This window comes from Bos taurus, chromosome 25 (genome assembly GCF_002263795.3).
Source record: "Bos taurus isolate L1 Dominette 01449 registration number 42190680 breed Hereford chromosome 25, ARS-UCD2.0, whole genome shotgun sequence".
Classification (NCBI taxonomy): domain Eukaryota; kingdom Metazoa; phylum Chordata; class Mammalia; order Artiodactyla; family Bovidae; genus Bos; species Bos taurus.
Genome location: NC_037352.1, coordinates 17,427,394 through 17,450,607, shown reverse-complemented (window position 1 = coordinate 17,450,607; position 23,214 = coordinate 17,427,394). Strand labels below are relative to the sequence as shown.

General features: G+C 41.2%; 1 protein-coding gene across 5 annotated transcripts in view; it reads right to left on the bottom strand.

Moving 5' to 3' along the window:
• IQCK (IQ motif containing K) overlaps nt 1-23,214 on the bottom strand; it is a 161,538-nt gene that overhangs the window by 25,181 nt on the left and 113,143 nt on the right. For 2 of the 5 annotated variants that reach the window (NM_001192088.3, XM_059881206.1), the window contains one exon: nt 10,950-11,061. In NM_001192088.3, coding sequence (NP_001179017.1) covers nt 10,950-11,061 — 112 coding nt within the window. Of the gene's footprint in view, nt 1-10,291; nt 10,687-10,949; nt 11,062-23,214 lie in introns of those variants that run through there. The other 3 variants (XM_059881205.1, XM_024984712.2, XM_024984711.2) reach the window with 3 other exon arrangements.

Below are 23,214 nucleotides of genomic sequence, written 5' to 3'. Positions count from 1 at the left end.
ATCCTAATATCCTCACCCACTGGTGAGTCTTAAAAATAGAACTGATGAAAGTAATCTCAAGGCATGAAGTCACTAGACTTCTTTTAATCAAATTTTTATTTCTTCTGCTGGTTAAAATAGAAAAGGAACTAAGGTTTGAGGAGATATGAGAGAAAAAATTAAAATGAAAATGACACCTTAGATTTCCCAACAGTGTATTTCTTCTTAAAGACCCATGGTGATATCAAAGCAATGACCTCATTTAGAATTATTCCTGAGGCATAATCATTCTCATTTTACAAGTGGGGAAAATGAAATACAAAGATTACATCACCCATCAAAAGTTCCAAAGTGACTTGGTTATGCATTAAGCATAAATTGTTGTAGTGTTTTTGGATGACAGTACGGTGATCCCTGTCTAAACTTAATATATTTATATCCTTTGACTCAGCAACTCCATTTCTAGGAATTTATCCTATAGAAATACTTTTATAAGTAAGCAGGAATATATCTACAAAAGCCTTTCAATACATTAGTCATGCTGTGCTGCATTGCACTTAGTCGCTCAACGTATCCGACTCTTTCTGACCCCATGTACTGTAGCCCACCAGGCTCCTATTTCCATGGGGATTCTTCAGGAAGAATACCGCAGTGGGTTGCCATGCCGTCCTCCAGGGGATCTTCCCAACCCAGGGATCAAACCCAGGTCTCCCGCAATGCAGGTATATTCTTTACCATCTGAGCCAACAGGAAAGACCAAGAATACTGGAGTGGGTAGCCTATCCCTTCTCCGGGGGATCTTCCAGACCCAGGAATCGAACCAGGCTCTCCTGCATTGAGGCTGGATTCTTTACCAGCTGAAGCTACCAGGGAAGCCCCTACATTGTTCATAATACAAGCCAAATATCCGTTCATTGAGAATTGTTTTTAAAAAAATATGGTACAGATTTATCAATGGGCTTCCCAGGTGGCTCAGTGGTAAAGAATTCGCCTGCCAATGCAAGGAGATCAGGAGATGCAGGTTTGATCCCTGGGTTGGGAAGATCCCCTGGAGGAGGGCATGGCACCCCACTCCAGTATTTTTGCCTGGAGAATCCCACGGACAGAGAGTCCTGGCAGACTACAGTTCATAAAGTCACAAAGAGTCAGACAGAAATAAGCAACACAGCATGCAGCATAGATTTATCATTTTTACGGAACCACAAAAAATCATGAGAGAGGTCTCTGTATATGTGGCATGAAAAGATGTCAATGATATGTTGTCAAGTGAAGAAAAAAGCAAGTTACAGGATACTATATATAACATAGCTCATGTTTATAAACATAAATATGTGTATATATATTTAAATATTAATAGATGAAGAAACTCTATGAGCTGATACACTCAACAGTGGTTGTCTCTGGAAAATAAGTCACTGAAAATTTGCCCCTTTCTGTTATATGATAGATCATGTTTGTCAATCATAAAAGGTCACACCTAATGCCAGAACCCACCTCCTGAGCCTCAGGCCAGAGTGTTCTCTGCACCTGGGCCCCTCTTTTGTGGTCAAGGCCTTCTCTGTTCATCTGTAGATGGGAAGGGAGTATGGAAGGAGGGAGACAAAGCATCCTCATCCTCATCTTCTCACCCCTGGCTTCCAGTTCTAATGGAAATGTCTCCTAGAAACATAGTTATAGATCCTGCATCCTTCAGACTGGGGACTAGGCCTTCCCTACCCTCAGATATCCCCTATTCCAGCGGCCTGCCATTGATTCAGCTAGTGTCAAGTGGAAGGTACAGCCAGATGCTGCCCACTGTCCAGCCTGGGGGTCCTGGTACCCTGATAGGAAGATTTGCAGGGGGCCGATCAGCCCTACTGGACACACAGCTTAAGGTATCAATAACTGGACACTATGGCAGGAGATGGCCAGAGATTCCCTGGCATCAGGCAGATCTGGGTTCAAATCCCTGGTCTCTGGCCTTCCTGGCTGTGTGACCTGGGTGAGTCATGTAACCTCCAGCTCCAGTTTCCTCACCTGTACGATGGAGGTAATATCTTTCCTCTGGGAGAGAAGTATGAGGGCTACATGGGAACACAGGTGCTTAGTACAGGGCCTGGCACGCAGCATATGCTCGTCCACTCATAACTGTTCCTGAGCTCCAGACAGCCTTCTCTGTTCTAAGAACCAACTTCCAGGGTGTGACCAAGACAAGGCACTCATTTTAAGAATATCCTAAAACCCTAATCCTAATAGTTAAGATTTGTCATTACAATCTAAACTTAAATACTAGATTTAAAATCAAGAAAAGAAATTTCTCTGCTTTCTACCCCACCCTGCACTCAGGCTTTTATCTTTTTCCTCCAGAAGCCATGCCCTACTAAGAAACTCATTATATTTAGGGAAAAGATAATGTTCACCTCATTATAGTGTCTTCTTTATGAGAGAAAAATTAGCTCCAGGAATAAGCGTGCTTCCAAGAAACTTTTTAAATTTGAGGACAATGAACAATGTCATGATCCTATTTCATTCATTGCTGTAGCTTCTAGGAAGCTCAGACATTTCTATTTATTGTAGGAACATTTTTGAGGTTATTATTCACATTGCATAATGTATAGGGAAGGACCCAGTATTTCCTGAACCACTGGCTCACTTTTTTTTTTTTCCTTGTGGATACTGTGAATTATGTAATAGACCTTATTTCCCTCTTTACTTTGTCCCTAAGAAATCTCTAGCAAATACAGACTTGGAGTACGTATTTTGCTTACTATATTTAATGGCTTTATTTTTTCTCTAATTTTAATTTTTCCTTAATCCAATTACACATTTACCTTAAAATGTTATATTATGTGTTTCTGTAAATGACTATAAACCACTCTTGGACTGACATAGGGAATAAAAAGGTGAGCAAACCAAAGTAAAGAATCTGTTTCCTTTGACAGGTCAGCTTCCCCCACCCTTTCCTTTAATATCAAGAAGTGATATTTAAAACAGCAAAAATTCCAAAAAGAAAGTTATAGGTAAATGACTATTATTTAAAACTGGGATATGGTCGCTTTCCAGTGTTGTTAGTTTCTGCTCTACAGCAAAGTGAATCAGCTATATGTATACATATATCCTCTTTTTTGGATTTCCTTTCCATCTGGGTCACCACAGAGCATTGGGTAGAGCTCCCTGTGCTATACAGCAGGTTCTAATTAGTTCTCTATTTTATACATAGTAGTGTGTATACATCCCAATCTCCCAATTCATCCCACTCTTAAAGATTAAAATACTGTCAATCTTACAATGATAGAAATAAAATCACAAAAAAATATCAAGAAGAGATCAAAGTTATTCAAAGAGTATTTATACAAATATGCAGAATACACACACACATATGAAAATTGTTATCAGATGCTGTATATATACGTAATCTGATGTTGTATACATAAAAAATGTAATCTGATGTTATGGAACAGTTTCTATGGTTTCTTTCTCCTTACTCATACCAGATTTCCAAATAAAATATGAATATTCAGTTACAAAGCACATTTGAAAACAATTACCAATTATATGAAGCTAAAAATATGCTATTAATCAAGAAGAGATTTTTGACCATATCTCAAAAATGACTTTGGCATCTTCTTTTGGATTATATTGGCTATAATTCTTGTCATAAACGCTTTAAAAATAATTCCTGCAACTGTCCTGATGGATAGAGACTTAAGAATAACTTCACACCGCTCTGTCCTAGAAGAAAATCCTGCAGGACAGCCTCTGACTCAGTGTAACATGAGACAGGCTATAAATGACCACGGTTCTACCCTGACAGCTGACGCTCCTCTCCTTCAGACCTCCTGTCTGCACCAAGGTTGCTCCAAGGAATGAACTTGGCAAAACTCATTCATACTATAAATACCAGAGAACAATATGGATAAAATGGCATCCACTAAAAAAAAAAAATCTTATGCTTGTATGATGGATTTGTACATAGATGAGTCTGTAGTGCCTTTTTTTTACATGAAGATGAAACCCATTTTTATTTGCAATCACTCCACTTTTTTTCTTTACCACAAATCTAAAGAACTACGTGTGTTTAACATTCATCTTCAAATTGTTTCATCAGAGCTCTTTGGGGGTCTAATTACAATGTCACCTTGGCTGGAAGGAGTTGATTGTCAAAACCTCCACACTACCCAGATTCATAAGGCCTTCAACAGGAATAAATCTGTTGTACATGAACTTAACAAAGTAAATCAGCTCAGTGACACTTGAAGGAGACAGAAAGTTTTACTTCACTTTATGGGCAGCAGGTTGTACCCTGGTCCTGGCAATTCAGCCGCTACGCAAGGGCCTCAGTCATCGCAAACACAAACAGCAAGAAACCATAGGTCATAAGAAATCAGACAAGCCGTGTATCATATTCGGGAGGATTCCTGAGAGCTTTGGGTCTGATGGTAGAATCCAAGAGAGTGTCTTGTCTCGCTGCATCTCTCCTCTGGGATGTGTCAGAACACAGGACAAAGAAAGGGCATGCCTGAGTCCCAGCCCTAGGGCCTCCCCGGCTGTGTGACCTTGGCAAGCCCTCGACCTTCCAGGCCCTCTACTTATTCATCTTTAAAATGAAAACCAGAGCTCCATCCACCAAATATGTATAGGCTGTCTGCTCTGTGCCAGGCTCTGTGCTAAATGATGAATAAGACACTCAGTCCCTGCACGAAACCCCTTCGAGCTTAGAGTCTAGTAGAGGAAATCAATGCAAAACTGCTTGAAGCATAGACATATTTTAAAATGACAATAACCAACATGTATGGGAACTATGTGCCAGGACTTATTCCAAAGATCATCTCTTGCAATCCTTTAACAACTGTATGAGACAGGACTATTAATAGTTCCATCTTGCACGTGGGAATACTGAGATTGAATGAAGTGAACTAGATCAGGGTCACACAGATAAAAGCAAAAAGATTCCAAGGGCAAGTCTTGCCAACTCCAAAACTCCACTGTTCTGCACTGACTTTCTTCTGAACTGACCACAGATCTGGGGACCGTGTTTAGAACAGTTTTCTTTCCCAAGGGCCATGTCTACAGTTTCATTGCAAATGAGAAATTTACCCACAAGTTCACAATGGGGCGTTTACGGAAAACCTCATCTTGTTTGGAAAGCACTGCTCCTTTTGGAACCCTCGGAAGGTGGAAAGACGGCAAGGGACATGGGCAGCAGGTGGCCGAGATGGGACCAGTCATTCTGCCCTCTGCTGCTGGCTAGATCACTGCATTAAGTCCAGCCTGCACTCACTGTCACATAGCAAGCCAGACTAATCAGTGAGCCAGTGGCAAATCAACTAAAAAAAATAATAATAATAAGTAAAATCAGAAATAAATAGGCACACTGCCGCATGTTCCTTGATCTTTAATCTGATTACAGTTCTGATTGTCTTCTAGTTTTGAAATGAAAGGAGCCAGCAGTTGTCCAGAGATGAGCCTGTCAAAACAGTTACAGCTCAACCTACTTCTTAAAAAGGGACACTAAGAACACCGATGTGATGAGCCCCTGCTCTGCACCAGGCTCTGTATGTGAACTCATACAAAGCTCAGAACTCCACCCATCTGTCCATTCATTCATAATCATAATAATCATCCAAAGAACTCTCAGATTCAACATTGTTTATACTTGATCATTTTCTATGTGTATGGATATGTGTGCATGTGTGTTATTGTTTTTTTCTGTATCATTGGAGTTTAAGTTGCATAAAACCTTCAGCATGCAACTTAAGAATAGGTTTCTGGGACTTTCCTTGTGGTCCAGGGGTTCAGTCCAGTCACTCAGTCATGTCCAATTCTTTGCGACCCCATGCACTACAGCATGCCAGGCTTCCCTGTCCATCACCAACTCCCGGAGCTTGCTCAAACTCATGTCCATTGAGTCCATGATGCCATCCAACCATCTCACCCTCTGTCGTCCCCTTCTCCTCCTGCCTTCAATCTTTCCCAGCATCAGGGTCTTTGCCAATGGGTCAGTTCTTCCCATCAGGTGGCCAAAATGTTGGAGTTTCAGCTTCAGCATCAGTCCTTCCAATGAATATTCAGGACTGATTTCCTTTAGGATGGACTGGTTGGATCTCCTTGCAGTCCAAGGGACTCTCAAGAGTCTTCTCCAACACCACAGTTCAAAAGCATCAATTCTTCAGTGCTCAGCTTTCTTTATAGTCCATACATAACTACTGGAAAAACCATAGCTTTGACTAGATGGACCTTTGTTGGCAAAGTAATGTCTCCACTTTTTAATATGCTGTCTAGGTTGATCACAGCTTTTCTTCCAAGGAGCAAGCATCATTTAATTTCATGGCTGCAGTCACCATCTGCAGTGATTTTGGAGCCCCCCAAAATAAAGTCTCTCACTGTTTCCATTGTTCCCCCATCTACTTGCCATGAAATAGCATGGCAAATAGATGGTCCAGTGGTTAAGTGGTTAAGACATGGTCCCGTGGTTAAGACTTCACTTTCCAATGCAGGGGGGCGTGGGTTTGATCCCTGGTTGAGGAGCTAAGATCCCACATCCCCCCAATAAAATCAAAACATAAAACAGAAGCAATACTGTAACAAATTCAATAAAGACTTTAAAAAAATGATCCATATCCAAAAAAAACAAACAAACAAAGAGAATAGGAGGTTTCTGATATTGGCCAAGAACATTGATCAACATCAGGAAACTTAATAATACTATGTACCATTAATTAACATAAAGCCATATTCAAAGTTTGCTGTTTCAGTAATGTCTTTTATAGAATTTTCCCCCATCCAAGATCCAATCTAAGATCAGGCACAGCATTCAGCTATCACATCTCTTTGGTCTCCTTTAATCTTTGTTTTTCTCAACATTGGCATTTTTGAAGAGTCCACACCAGTTATTTTGAAGCATGTCCTCAGTTTGGGTTGATCTGATGTTCCCTCGCAATTAGATAGGTTCCACTCATGCATTTTTGACAGGAGTTGTGTGTAAGAATGTGTGATGTGTGTCTTCCTCAATACATCACATCAGGAGGCAGGTGATGTCAGTTTTTCCCAATATTGGTAACATTAATCTTCAGCACTTGGTTAAGGTGGGTCTGCCAGGTTTCTTTAGTGCAAAGTTATTATTTTCTTAGATATTTTTTAAAGCTTTTTATTTTGAATTGCGGCGTAGCCGATTAACAATGTTGTGATACTTTCAAGTGAACAGCAAAGGGACTCAGCCATATACATGCACATGCATCCATTCTCCCCCAAGCTCCCCTCCCATCTAGGCTGCCACATAACGTTGAGCAGAGTAGCATGTGCCATGCAGGAGGTCTTTGTTGGTTAACCATTTTAAATATAACAGTGTGTACACATCGATCCTAAACTCCATATCCCTTCCCCCCTTGGCAACCAAAAGTTTGTTCTTGAAGTCTGTGAGTCTCTTACTGTTTCATAAGTTCATTTGTATCATTTGCTTTCAGATTCTACATACAAGGGATGTCATCTGATATTCCTCTTTCTCTGACTTACTTTACTGAGTATGACAATCTTTAGGTCCATCTGTTGCTGCAAATGCATTATTTCCTTCTTTTAATGGCTGAGTAATATTCCGTTGTATATATTTACCACATCTTCTTTATCCATTCCTCTGTCAATGGACATTTAGGTGGCTTCCACGTCTCGACTATTGTAAACAGTGCAGCAGTGAACACTGGGGTGCATGTATCCTTTCAGATCATGTTTTTCTCCAGATACATGCCCAGGAGTGGGATGTCAGAGACACGTGGCAGCTCTGCTTTAGTTTTTTAAGGAACATCCATACTGTTCTCCATAAAGGTTGTACCAGTTTACATTCTCACCAATAGTGTAGGAGGTTCCCTTCTCTTGTGGAGAGATATTTTAAGACTATGACTATCATGTCCCTCAATAAACTTTCACCCAGAGGTTTAGCATCTACTGATGATTCTTGCTTTAGTCAACTGATTTATTAATATGGTTACAAAATGGTGACTTTTAAATTCCATTATATCTTCTAAACATGTTAGTTGTCATTCTAATGTGGGAGAAAAGCCTCCTCTTCTCCCACATTTATTTATTTGGTTATTTCTGTATACCTATGGAAATTTGGATATTTATTTTAGTCCATTCATTGCTGTCAGTTAATTTTGATGCTTAAATTAAAAACTCAAGAGACTAGAAAATACCAGAGGGCATTACATATAATAGGTTTGTATGTGAAAGTCACTCAGTCATGTCGAACTCTTTGGGACCCCATGGACTATTCAGTCCATGGAATTCTCCAGGCCAGAATACTAGAGTGGGTAGCCATTCCCTTCTCCAGGGGATCTTTTCAACCCAGGGATCAAACCCAGGTCTCCCACATTGCAGGTGGATTCTTTACCAGCTGAGCCACCTGGGAAGCCCAAGAATACTGGAGGGAGCAGTCTATCCATCTCCAGGGAATCTTCCCGACCAAGAATCGAACAGGGGTCTCCTGCATTGCAGGCAGATTCTTTACCAGCTGAGCTACCAGGGAAGCCCATATAATAAGGTCATTTTTTATAAAACTTTTGTTTTAGCTATGTATATATGAAACCATCAGTATATTCATATGTCATAGATTGTGACATAAAACTATTTCTTTCTGGTTCACAATCCAAAAATGTTGAGACTTGCTGGCCTAAAGGAGAATGCTGTATTTTTCTATCTTCCCTTAGACAGAAGTGGGTGCTTCCCCCATCCAAGCCCAAGGCAGGGGAGGGAAGATCCAAGAGAACAACTCAGAAAGATTAGGGGCTCCTCATTATCTGATTGGTCATCTCCTTTAAGGGTAGATTTCCACACACTTCAATCTACCGTGCCTGGGAGAGGAAGTTCAGTGTGAACTGGGGAGACGTGCGAGGTGGAGAAAAGGGGGCAGTGGAGAAGTCTGCGTGTCGGCTCCCGGTTTCCTCTGTGTCAAGTGAACACTGTTCCATTGGGTTCAAGAGGGCCGGCCACTGGCTAAGGAGACCCCAGGAGCGCTGGGAGAGTGCTGGCAGAAGTAGGGTCTGAGTGGAAGGAGAAGAGGGAGCGGCAGAACCAGACCCCCAAAGCTTCTGCCCTGTGAGCTCTGAGGAACTGCTCATGTGAAACGTAGGAGTCAGAGAGCCAGCGTGGGGACGCCTGCCCACAGGACACGGATGGCCACACAGTCTCAGCCAGAGAAGCAACAGCAGCCAAGAGAGGACCACATAGGAAGTGAGGGGACGATGCCCCCAGATCTCCCTCCCTCCCACTCCCAACCCCACTGAGTCAGAGCATTAAATCGGAGCTGAGATTGAGATTTTTAAGTAGGCTGGACTTCATGAAATCAGAACATACTTCAGAGACATGCCATGAAGGAAGTGGAAAGAGAGATTTGAGAGAACAGAATTGAAGACAGTCTCTGGGCAAAAAAAGAAGACTTTTTTCTAGATTCCACCATGTTGAGATTGCTCCATATTGTTCCTGGTCCCCTTAGGAGAGGCGAGTGGGGGCAGCCCCTCTGAGGCATTAATGCCCCTAAGCCGAGGGTGAGAAGCAATGGCCACAGAGCGGCCTGGGGAGGATGATTTGCCAGGAAAGGGGTTGAAAGTGCAGTCCGCGAGGTGAGGAAGGTGTTGACATACAGCAGAACAAGAGAGACTAGGGGGACTGCAGTCTAGTGAAAAGGGACAGGAACGGGGAGGATGGGGAGGTCAGAGCATGGACAGTGAGAGGATGGTGGTCTGTTGAGGGAGGTATGATCATTTTTTCCCGTTGGCTTTCATAATTTAAAAAATTCCCAAAATGCAAGATTTTCCCTAGTCCTGATTCCTAAAGGAAACTAACACTAACGTATTCTCCAGGCTTTTTAGACATCTCTATTTCCAAGCACGTATTTTAGTTAGTGAGTGTTAGTCAGCCACTCGTGTTCAACTCTGTGACCCCATGGACTGGAGCCCACCAGGCTCCTCTGTCCATAGGATTCTCCAGGCAAAAATACTGGAGTGAGTAGCCATTCACTTCTCCAGGGGATCTTCCCACCCCAGGGACGGAACCCTGGTCTCCTGCTTTGCAAGGGGATTCTTAATGAATCTTAATTTTCTTAATGAAAATTTATTGTCCTACAGTTATTTTCCCCTTGACAATCCATCATGAGTCTCATTCCATGTTGTTGGTTAAATAAATGACACTAAATCAATACCACACAGCTATTAGACATCACAATACCACTCTCTAGGGCTGACCAGAATGACGTTCTGAGTGTGTTCAGTGACAGTGTAGATGACACAATAGAATGAACAGATATATGGGAAGTAGAATGCAAAAACCCACATTTAATAATATACAAATGGATATTTATTTGCATCATTTTGTACTGGAAAAAGTATAGCAGGATGTGCACCAAAATTTTAACAGTGGTGACATTTCTGACTTTTCTCCTTTTTTGGTTATTTTTTTACTAATTTTTCTACCACAAATATGTAGTAACAAAGTTTAAAAAAAAAAAAAGGGAGGCAAATAGGACAAAATTGTGACATATACAAGACAGGTGAAGGGTGCTTGCTCTGTTATTCCTAGCGCTTCACTCTGTACATGTGTTTAATTTCTCAGAAAAGGGGCTAGGATGGCATAAAACAGCACTTAAGTTCAGACACACAATCAACAGCTTAGATGATAACTACCCATCACACTGATGGGCACTGTGTTTCCAAAATGATGGGTTATTCTTTTTGTTTGTAGCTAAAAAGAGAGAGAGAGAGAGAGCTGCAAACGCGGGATGACACTGACGTGTACCTAAGTGAGGGGAACAGCTGGAACAGTTACATCGCGTCACCGCTGTCATTCAGGAGCCGACTCTTTAACATGCCGCCCCCTCCCTTACCCCAGTGGAGTTTCGTGCAGAACAAGGACCCCAGGAAACCGCGCAGGGCTTCCTTCTTGATCCTGGAGCAAGACTCAGGCTTTTCCTGAATAAACCACAGGTTGTGAATCATACAACTGACCTTTTTGTTCTTGTTTGGCCCAGAAGATTTTGACTCGCTGGCGAATATGCTTGTCCTCACGGAGCTTCTTCTGCCACTGACGCAATTCTTGAATCTCAGGATCGCAGCGAACCTGGAAAATTCCCGCAAAGCTTTAGTTCCCTTTCTACACACTTCTACACATTAACTTGCTAGCCCTGCAAGGAAAATCCTTTGTAAATCACCTGGATTACTTTTGATTCCAAATTAATCATTGTTCTAAATGAATTAACTATACTCCTAAAGCTCACGTAATATTCAAGAGTAAATGAGGCTGGATGAAGGTTTGCTATACTAATGGCAGGCTGAGAACTTTCTAGATCTGTGCTGTTCAACAGAAATATAATGAAACTACATGTGTAATTATAAATTTCCTTGAAGTCTCATCTTATTTTTAAAAAATATTTCTTTATTTATTGAAGGATAATTGACATACAATATGTTAGTTCCAGGTGATTTGACATTTAAATACCTTATGAAATGATCACCATAAGTCTAGTAACCATCTGTCACATACAAAATTGTTAGAGTATTATTGGCTATATTCCTTAGGCTGTAAGTTACATCCCTATGACATTTATTTTATAACTGGAAGTTTTTGTACCTCTCAGTCACCTTCACCTCTTTGCACATTCCCCCACTCACCTCCCCTCTGGCAGCCACCAGTTTGTTCTCCCTATCTGTGAGTCTGTTTTATTTGTTCATTTGTTTTTTTAGATTCCATATATAAGTGAAATTTTACAGTATTTGTCTTTCTTTGACTTATTTTACTTAGCCTAATATCCTTTAGAATTATCCACGTTGTCACAAATGGCAAGATTTCATTCTTTTTTTATGATTCAGTAATACTCTGAAAGAGATGGGAACACCAGACCACCTGACCTGCCTCTTGAGAAATCTATATGCAGGTCAGGAAGCAACAGTTAGAACTGGAACAACAGACTGGTTCAAACTAGGAAAAGGAGTAGTATGTCAAGGCTGTATATTGTCACCCTGCTTATTTAACTTATATGCAGCGTACATCATGAGAAATGCTGGGCTGGAGGAAGCACAAGCTAGAATCAAGATTGCCAGGAGAAATATCAATAACCTCAGATATGCAGATGACACCACCCTTATGGCAGAAAGTGAAGAACTAAAGAGCTTCTTGATGAAAGATGAGAGGGGGAAACGTTGGCTTAAAGGTCAACATTCAGAAAACTAAGATCATGTCATCTGGCCCCATCACTCCATGGCAAATATGGGGAAACAGTGGCAGACTTTATTTTTTTGGGGGGGGCTCCAAAAATCACTGAAGATGGTGACTGCAGCCATGAAATTAAAAGATACTTGCTCTTTGGAAGAAAAGTTGTGACTGACCTAGGCAGGCATATTAAAAAGCCAACAAAGGTCCATCTGGTCAAGGCTATGGTTTTCCAGTAGTCATGTATGAATGTGAGAGTTGGACTATAAAGAAAGCTGGGCACCAAAAAATGTATGCTTTTGAACTGTGGTGTTGGAGAAGACTCTTGAAGTCTTGAAGACTCAAGAAGTCCCTTGGACTGCAAGGAGATCCAGTCAATCCTAAAAGAAATCAGTCCTGAATATTCATTGGAAGGTCTGATGTTGAAGCTGAAACTCCAATACTTTAGCCACCTGATTTGAAGAACTGATTCATTGGAAAAGACCCTGATGCTGGGGAAGATTGAAGGCAGGAGGAGAAGGGGACGACAGAGGATGAGATGTTTGGGTGGCATCACTGATTCAATGCACATGAGTTTGTGCAAGCTCTGGGAGTTGGTGATGGACAGGGAGGCCTGGCGTGCTGCAGTCCACGGGGTCGCACAGAGTCAGACACGACTGAGCGACTGAACCGAACTGAAACACATGTATGCTGCTACTGCTAAGTCACTTCAGTTGTGTTCGACTCTGTGCGACCCCATAGACGGCAGCCTACCAGGTTCCTCTGTCCCTGGGATTCTCCAGGCAAGAACACTGGAGTGGGTTGCCATTTCCTTCTCCGATGCAGGAAAATGAAAAGTGAAAGTGAAGTCACTCATTTGTGTCTGACTCTTCACGACCCCATGGACTGCAGCCTACCAGGCTCCTCCATCCATGGGATTTTCCAGGCAAGAGTACTGGAGTGGGGTGCCATTGCCTTCTCCAGTATATATATATATAACACATCTTGATTCATTAATCCATCCATGGACACTTCAGTTGCTTCCATAATCTTAGCTATTGTAAATAATGCTGCAGTGAACATAGTTCCCCAACCAGGGATCAAATGCAGGCCCTTGGCAGTGAAAACACAAGTCCTAACCATTGGAGCACCAGGAATTCCTGTATCTTTCTGAATTAGTGTTTTTGTTTTCTTAGGGTAAATACCCAGAAGTGAAATTGCTGGATGACATGATAGTTCTATTGCAATCTCATTTCAAAAAGTGAAAATAAACTGGCAAGGTTATTTTAAGAATACATTTTGTTGGACTTCCCTCATGGTCCAGTGGCTAAAACTCTACACTCCCAATTCAGTGGGGCCTGGATTTGATTCCTGGTCAGGGAACTAGATCCCACATGGCTCAACTAAATACCCCACATGGTGCAATGAAGATCAAAGATCCTGAGTGCTGCAACTAAGACCTGATGCAGCCAAATAAATAAATATTTAAAAAGGAATACATTTTATCTAACTTGAAAGATCCAAAATACTATCATTTCAACACATAATCAATATAAAATATTTTTATGAACTATTTTGCTGTTTTCTATACTAAGTATCCAACCTCTGATATGTATTTCACTTACAGAATATTTAAATTTGGATATTTTTAAGTGCTCAATAGCTGCATGTAGCTGGTGGCTATTGTACAGGACAGCAGAGTTCTAGACAAAACAGTTTTATTTGATTGAGTGCCTACTGCATACTGGGCTTTGTACAAGGCATTGGGAATAAAGAAATAACTAGTGGTAATTATAATAATAATTATTAAACCATTAATATAACTCATAATTATTGAACATTTATGTCTCAGTCATTGTTTAGGTTTTTATATATTTTAACCATCAAAAGCAGATTATCCCCATCTTACAGATAAGGAAACCAAGTTTAAGTGGTTTGTGTAATCTCACAGCTAGGAAATGGATTCAAACATAGGCAAGATGTTCCAGTTTCCCTTGAGAGACACAGGATTCACAGGAGCAAGATCAGTAAGGTGTGGTAAGAGTAAGGATATCAGTGAGTACAAGGGGACACAGAGCGGGAAGCGAACTCAGCCTGGAGAGGTCGGGAAAGCCTTCATGGAGGAGATCGCCTCTGGGCTGAGTGTGGAAGGACAACCTGGAGTTGGCTGTGGACAGGAGGCGAGTGGAGTGTCATGGCGTCCTGGGGACCTGGCATTTAAGGAAAATGAGTAAAGAAAGCCCAGGAAGCGGGCAAGTGGGAGAGCACAGGCTCCTCTAAAGGGGCAGCTGCCCCCAGCTCTGCTGATCCAGGCGACGCCTCCAAGCCAGAACCCAACCTCCCGATTTTCCCGGACACCACTGGGTCTTCAGACTTCCTACTCTGATCATTGGAACCCAGGCTTCCTACTGTGATCACTGCAATCCTTTGATTTGAACCATTCAAAGTCACTCACACATCCACCTTTCCAGGGCAAGAACATGGTCCTCGAAAGAGCTACACTGAGTCCCAACTCACAGTACCAGCCACCTCATTGCCATTCCTCTGTGTTCCTCCCCCATCGGGAGAGTCTACCTCTTACTTCTCTCATAGTAACTTGACTTTGGGAGCCTGTTGCCCTTCCCTCCCATTAGATTTTCAGTCAAGTCACCAGGAACTCCAGTTCTTATAAATTACGGTAAAATGCACATAACATAAAATCTATCATTTTAACCAAAGTATAAAATTCAGTGGCATGAGTGTATTTACAATATTGTACAAACATCACCACTATCTAATTCCAGAAGATCGTCATCATCCAAAAAAGAAATCACAAATGCATTAAGCAGTCACTTGCAATTCTCCCCTCTCCCCAGCCCCTGGCACCCACTAATCTGCTGTAGTCTCCATGTGTGGTGTTGTGCTTAGTCGCTGCTACTGTTAAGTCGCTTCAGTCGTGTCCGACTCTGTGTGACCCCATAGACGGCAGCCCAACAGGCTCCCCCGTTCCTGGGATTCTCCAGGCAAGAGTATTGGAGTGGGGTGCCATTGCCTTCTCCAATGCATGAAAGTGAAAAGTGAAAATGAAGTCGCTCAGTCGTGTCCGACTCTTAGCGACCCCATGGACTGCAGCCCACCAGGCTCCTCTGTCCATGGGATTTTCCAGGTAAGAGTACTGGAGTGGGGTGCCATTACCTCCTCCAGGGAATCTTCCCAACCCAAGGGCTGAACCCAGGTCTCCCACATTGCAGGCAGATTCTTTACCAACTGAGCCACAAGGGAAGCCCAAGAATACTGGAGTGGGTAGCCTATCGCTTCTCCAGGGGATCTTCCAAACCCAGGAATCAAACCGGGGTTTCCTGCATTGCAGGCAGATTCTTTACCAGCTGAGCTACCAGGGAAGCCCGTAGTCTCCACAGTCTCATCTTAATCTGTAGATTCACAGTCTCTATGGATTTCCTATTCTGGATATTTTATATAAATAAACTCATTAGTAGGTAGCATTTTGTGTCTGGATTCTTTCATTTATTGTTGTTGTTCAGCCACTAAGTTGTGTTCAACTCTTTGCAACCCCATGAGCAGCAGCACGCCAGGCTCTCTGTCCTCCACTGTCTCCCGGAGTTTGCTCAAATTCATGTCCTTTGAGCTGGTGATGCCATCTAACCATCTCATCCTCTGCTTGCCCCCCTTCAAAAGCTCTAGCATGGTCAATGAAGCAGAAGATGTTCTTCTGGAACTCCCTTGCTTTCTCCATGATCCAATGAATGCTGGCAATTCGATCTCTGGTTCCTCTGTCTCTTTGAAACCCAGCTTGTACACCTGGAAGCTTTCGGTTCATGTACTGCTGAAGCATAGCTTGAAGGATTTTGAGCATTACCTTGCTCGAATATGACATGAGCACAACTCTGCAGTACTTTGAACATTCTTTGGCATTGCTTGTCTTTGGGATTGGAATGAAAACTGACCTTTTCCAGTCCTGGGGCTACCTCTGAGTTTTCCAAATTTGCTGGCATATTAAGCATAACATTTTAACAACATCATCTTTTAGGATTTGAAATAGCTCAGCTGAAATTTCATCACCTCCACTAGCTTTGTTCGTACTGATGCTTCCTAAGGCCCATTTGACTTCACATTCCAGGATGTCTGGCTCTAGGTGAGTGACCACTAACCACACCATTGTGGTTATCTGGGTCATTAAGATCATTTTTGTATAGTTCTTCTGCATATTCTTGCCACCTCTTCTTAATCTCTTCTGCTTCTGTTAGGTCCTTATCTTTTCTGTCCTTTATTGTTCCCATCCATGCATGAAATGTTCCATTGATATCTCCAATTTTCTTGAAGATATCTCTAGTCTTTCCCATTCTATTGTTTTCTTTTACTTTTTTGCATTGTTCATTTAAGAAGGCCTTCTTATCCCTCCTTGCTGTTCTCTGGAACTCTGCATTCGGTTGGGTATATCTTTCGTTTTCTCCCTCGCCTTTCATTTCTCTTCTTTCCTCAGCTATTTGTAAAGCCTCCTCAGACAACCACTTTGCCTTCTTGCATTTCTTTTTCTTTGGGATGATTTTGGTCACTGCCTCCTGCACAGTGCTATGAACCTTTCATTGTTCTTCAGGCTCTCTGTCTATCAGATTTAATTCCTTGAATTTATTTATCTTCACTGTATAATTATAAGAGATTTGATTTAGGCCATACCTGAATGGCCTGGTGCTTTCCCTACTTTCTTCAGTTTAAACCTGAATTTTGCAATAAGGAGGTTGTGATCTGAGCCACAGTCAGCTCCAGATCTTGTGTTTACTGACTGTATAGAGCTTCTCTATCTTTGGCTGCAAAGAACATAATCAATCTGATTTTGGTGTAGACCAATCTGGTGATGTACATGTGTAGACTCATCTCTTGTGCTGTTGGAAGAGGGTGTTTGTTATGACCAGTGTGTTCTTTTGACAAAATTTTGTTAGCCTTTGACCTACTTCATTTTGTACTCCAAGACAAAACTTGCCTGTCATTCCTGGTATCTCTTCATTTCCTACTTTTGCATTCCAATCCCCTAAAATGAAAAGGACACCTTTTTTTTTTTTTTTGGTGTTAGTTCTAGAAGGTCTTGTCAGTCTTTATAGAACCATTCAACTTAATTTTCTTTGGCATCAGTGGTTGGGGCATAGACTTGGATTACTGTGATGTCAAATGGTTTGCCTTGGAAATGAACCAAGATCATTCTGTTGTTTTTGAGAGTGTACCAAAATACTGTATTTTGGACTCTTTTGGTGACTATGAGGGCTACTGCATTTCTTCTAAGGGATTCTTGCCCACAGTGGTAGATAAAATGGTTATACGAATTAAATTCACCCATTTTAACTCACTGATTCCTAAGATATCAATGTTCAGTCTCACCATCTCCTGCTTGACCATGTCCAATTTACCTTGATTCACGGACCTAACATTCCATGTTCCTATACAATATTGTTCTTTACAGCATCAGATTTACTTTTGCCAGCAGACACATCCACAGCTGAGCATCATTTTCACTTTGGCCCAGCCACTTCTTCCTTTCTGGAGCTATTAATAATTGCTCTCCACTCTTCCCCAGCATATTGCACACCTTCCAACCTGGGGAGGCTCCTCTTCCAGTGTTATATCTTTTTTGCCTTTTCATACTGTCCATGGGGTTCTCCAGGCAAGAATACTGGAGTGGGTTGCTATTTCCTCCTCCAGGGGACCACATGTTGTCAGAACTCTTTACTATGACCCATCTGTCTTGTGTGGCCCTGACCAGCTTGGCTCTTAGCTTATTTGAATTACATAAGCCCCTTTGTTTATGATCCCACGGCTGTGATCCATGAAGGGGATTCTTTCACTTAGGATTTAATATTTTCAAGGTTCATTCACTTTATAACATTTTCAGTACTTCCTTCCTGAATAATATTCCATGGCATAGTCATGCCACATTTTGTTTATCCATTCATTAGCTGATGAACATTTGAGTTGTGTCTACCTTTTTGGCTATTCTTAATAGAGCTGCTACAAACATAAGTTTATGAGTTTTTGCTTGAGCATCTATTTTCAATTTTTTTTTAGTATATACCTAGGAGTGGAATTGCTGGGTTGTATGGTAAGTTTATGATTAACTTATTTAGAAGTCATCAATTGTTTTTCACAGTAGCTACATCATTTTATATTCTCATCAGCAATGCATGAGGGTTCTAATTTCTTCACATCCTTGCCAATACTTATTTTCCATTTAAAAAATTTTATTATCATACCCATCCTAGTGGATGTAAAATGGTATCTCACTTTGGTTTTGATTTGCTTTTCCTTTGGCTTAAAGCTCAACATTCAGAAAACGAAGGTCATGGCATCCGGTCCCATCACTTCATGGGAAATAGATGGGGAAACAGTGGAAACAGTGTCAGACTTTATTTTTCTGGGCTCCAAAATCACTACAGATGGTGACTGCAGCCATGAAATTAAAAGACACTTACTCCTTGGAAGGAAAGTTATGACCAACCTAGATAGCATATTCAAAAGCAGAGACATTACTTTGCCAACAAAGGTTCATCTAGTCAAGGCTGTGGTTTTTCCTGTGGTTGTGTATGGATGTGAGAGTTGGACTGTGAAGAAGGCTGAGCGCTAAAGAATTGATGCTTTTGAACTGTGGTGTTGGAGAAGCCTCTTGAGAGTCCCTTGGACTGCAAGGAGATCCAACCAGTCCATTCTGAAGGAGATCGGTCCTGGGTGTTCTTTGGAAGGAATGATGCTAAAGCGGAAACTCCAGTACTTTGGCCACCTCATGCAAAGAGCTGACTCATTGGAAAAGACTCTGATGCTGGGAGGGATTGGGGGCAGGAGGAGAAGGGGACGACAGAGGATGAGATGGCTGGATGGCATCACTGACTTGATGGATGTGAGTCTGGGTGAACTCCGGGAGTTGGTGATGGACAGGGAGGCCTGGCGTGCTGTGATGCATGGGGTCACAAAGAGTCGGACACGACTGAACTGAACTGAACTGAACTGGATGACTATGACATTGAGCATTTTTTCATGTGTTTGTTGGCCACTGGTATATCTTCTTCAGAGAAATATCTACTGAAGTTCTTTGCTCTTTATAAAATGGAGTTGTCTTTTTCTTGTCGAATTATATTTTTTATATATTCTGGATATTAGACTCTTACTTGATACATGCTTGTTAATATTTTCTCCCATTCTGTAAAATGTCTTTTAACTCTCTTGATAGTGTCCTTTGATGCACAAAGGTTTTGATTTTGATGAAGTCCAATTGAATATTTTTCCTTTGTTGCTAGTGCTTTGGGTGTCACATCTAAGAAATCACTATTGAATTCAAGACCTTAAAGATTTACTTGTATGTTTTCTTACAAGAGTTGTATAGCTTTAGACCTTGTATTTAGCTCTATGATCCATTCTGAGTTAATTTTTTACACAGTATAGCATTAGGAAGTGAAAGAAAGTGAAGTCGCTCAGTTGTGTTCGACTCTTTGCGACCCCATGGACTGTAGCCTGCCAGGATCCTCCATCCACAGGATTTTCCAGGCAAGAATACTGGAGTGGGTTGCCATTTCCTTCTCCAGGGGATCTTCCTGACCCAGGGATCAAAGTGAGAGAGTCAATTCCTAGGCAGATTGATAAGAAGTCCAGGGGTCCCCAAGGAGAGAGGGGTCTGGAATTCTCAAGGAGGAAGAAAGGACAAACTTTTTTTGTCCCTCTACATTTCTTAGGATTATATAACAATAATGTATCCTGCTTGAGGACAGTCTCTGGAAAAAACCTTCCAGCTAATCCTGTTATTTTAAGGTTGTAAATTATGGGAGTAGGTCTAGTGAGGTCTTTACAACCTCTAGACATTCTTTTGATTCACTGTAATAACTAATTAGAGAGTATATAACTCCATGGCTAACACTAGCAAAGGGGTGCTCTTTCTACCCCCTTCTGATGCCTATGTCAGAAGCTTTTTCTATCTCCTTTATACTTTAATGGAACTTTATTACACAAAAGCTCTGAGTGATCAAGCCTCGTCTCTGACCCTGGATTGAATTCTTCTCCTCTGGAGGCCAAAAATCCTGGCATCTTTGCGTGGCTCAGCAACAACCTTTCATCTTGGGGGCTCCTCCGGGATTCTTCAGGACAAGGTAAGGATGCTTGGAGCTCTAGTTCTTTGTTACACAAAAGCTCTGAGCGATCAAGCCTCATCTCTGGTCCTGGATTGAATTCTTCTCCTCTGGAGGCCAAGAATCCCAGCATCTTTTTGTGTGTCAGCAACAATCTTTCAAAAGCTGGGTCTCTTGCATTGCAGGCGGATTCTTTAGTGTCTCAGCCACCAGGGAAGCCCATAAAACTACAGTCCAACTTAATTCTTCTCCATGTAGACATCCAGTTTTCCCAGCATCATTTGTTAAAGAGACAGTCACTCCCCCCATTGAATAGTCTTGGTATCCTTGTTAGAAATCATCTGACCACAGTTGTATGGGTTCATTTCCAACCTCTCAATTCTATTCCCCTAATGCTTTTTTCTTTAAGTTAAAATTTATTCACCTCCTAAATAAGGTACAGGGATTGTGAATAAAGCTTAGTATACACTTATTAAATCCTGACATATTTAATGCTGCTTACAGTTTAGCATATGAATTTCTTCCCAAAATGCTCATCACAGCTGGATTGAAAGATTATTATTTAAATGTGGCAATGTGGTTTAGTTGAATATAGCACATTATAAGTCTCCTAGATATCCAAAGAGATTTGCATACCTCTTGCAAATTGGGGGATTATGTTCTATGACATAAATATAGGGTCATTTTTATTCTCTGAAATTTGCATAACTTTATAGGTATATACATATATAGTACTTTGCATGTATATGTAATTTTTAAAATATATATTTATAAACAAATTATATTTTTTTAAGCAAGAGTAGTTTTCATTTACAAATTCAACTAGAAACAGTCTTCTTTATTTTGGAAAAATAAAAGTTGAAGTTGAAACAAAAGAACAAGCAGCAAAATCTATTCAGATCCAGATCCACCACTAACATATGGAAGTACAGTTAACCCATGAGCAACATGGGTTTGAACTGCTTGTATCCACTTACACCGTTCAGTACTACACAATCCACAGTAGGTTGAATCCATAGATGTGGAACTTCAGATACCAAGCAGCATCTGTGGGACTTGAGTTTCCTCCCATTCTGGTATCTATGCAGGTTCTGGAGCCAATCCCCTGTAGATACTGAGGGATGACTGTACTTTTTTTTTTTTTTTTTTTTTCCAGTTTCAAAGCAAAAACAACCACTTTAAATTGGCAGGGAGCCCAGTCATGGCAAACTTGCTGTCATGAACATCCTTTAACCTTTTACCTTCCTGGATTAGTTTCCCAACAGTCCTGCTGTCTTCCAGAAGGATTCTCCCATGGATTTTTATAACTAGGAATCTTGAGAAATGTTGGGGTTGGGATGATTTCTATCCCTTCCCTTCCAGAAAGTTTCTAGTTTCTTTATGCAGATCAATCCAAAGCACCCCAGAGCTCTACTCACCAAGAGGAATTTGGAGAACTGCCCTGATCAAATTCAAGAAAAATAAAATTCTTCCTGTTACTTCCTCTCCCAGGGCATGGGGTATAGTGTGCCTCACTTGTTTTAAGATAACTACTCAAGTAATTTTCTTTTTCCAAAATAAAGAAGACTGACTGTTTTCAGTTGAGTTTATAAATGAAAACTATTCTTGCTTAAACAAATACAATTTGTCTATAAACATATATTTTAAAAATTATACATACATATAAAGTACTATATATGTATCTACCTATAAATTATAAAGTGATGCAAATTTCAGAGAATAAAAATGACCCAATATTTATGTCATAGAAATAATCCCCCAAATCTTTTAAGTTACAAATCAACACTTTTATAGTGTTCCCCAAAGTCTTATTTCATAAGGTTAGGTACCTTCAACATCTTTGTTCTCGATAGGAAGATTATCAGCTGTGGTCTGAGCAAGCTCAAATTCTTCCAGAAGGCCAAAAAGAGGGTTATCCACAACTTTCCCACAAGCTTCTGTTTATCAGGATCCAAGAACACAGATATCCTTACATTTCTTCCCTGTGACAACTCATACCCTAAATGAGAATAAACTTGGAGAATCTTCTGAATCACTAAAGAAGGGTTAATACTAATTATAATCAGCAAGTTGCTTTACTATAGTCAAATTATTTCTTTACAGTTGGTTTATTCTTAAAATTTGGAAGGAGTTGTGGGTTCCTCTAGGGAGAAACCTATATGCAGGTCAGGAAGCAACAGTTAGAACTGGACATGGAACAACAGACTGGTTCCAAATAGGAAAAGGAATACGTCAAGGCTGTATATTGTCACCCTGCTTATCTAGCTTATATGCAGAGTACATCATGAGAAACACTGGGCTGGAAGAAGCACAAGCTGGAATCAAGATTGCTGGGAAAAATATCAATAACCTCAGATACGCAGATGACACCACCCTTCTGGCAGAAAGTGAAGAGGAACTCAAAAGCCTGTTGATGAAAGTGAAAGAGCAGAGTGAAAAAAGTTGGCTTAAAGCTCAACATTCAGAAAACGAAGCTCATGGCATCTGGTCCCATCACTTCATGGGAAATAGATGGGGAAACAGTGTCAGACTTTATTTTGGGGGGCTCCAAAATCACTGCAGATGGTGGCTGCAGCCATGAAATTAAAAGATGTTTACTCTTTGGAAGGAAAGTTGTGACCAACCTAGATAGCATATTCCAAAGCAGAGACATTACTTTGCCAACAAAGGTCTATCTAGTCAAGGCTATGGTTTTTCCAGTGGTCATATATGGATATGAGAGTTGGACTGTGAAGAAAGCTGAGTGCTGGAGAATTGATGCTTTTGAACTGTGGTGTTGGAGAAGACTCTTGAGAGTCCCATGGACTGCAAGGAGATCCAACCAGTCCATTCTAAAGGAGATCAGTCCTGGGTGTTCTTTGGAAGCTCCTGCTGCTGCTGCTAAATCGCTTCAGTTGTGTCCGACTCTGTGCGACCCCATAGACGGCAGCCCACCAGGCTCCCCTATCCCTGGGATTCTCCAGGCAAGAACACTGGAGTGGACTGC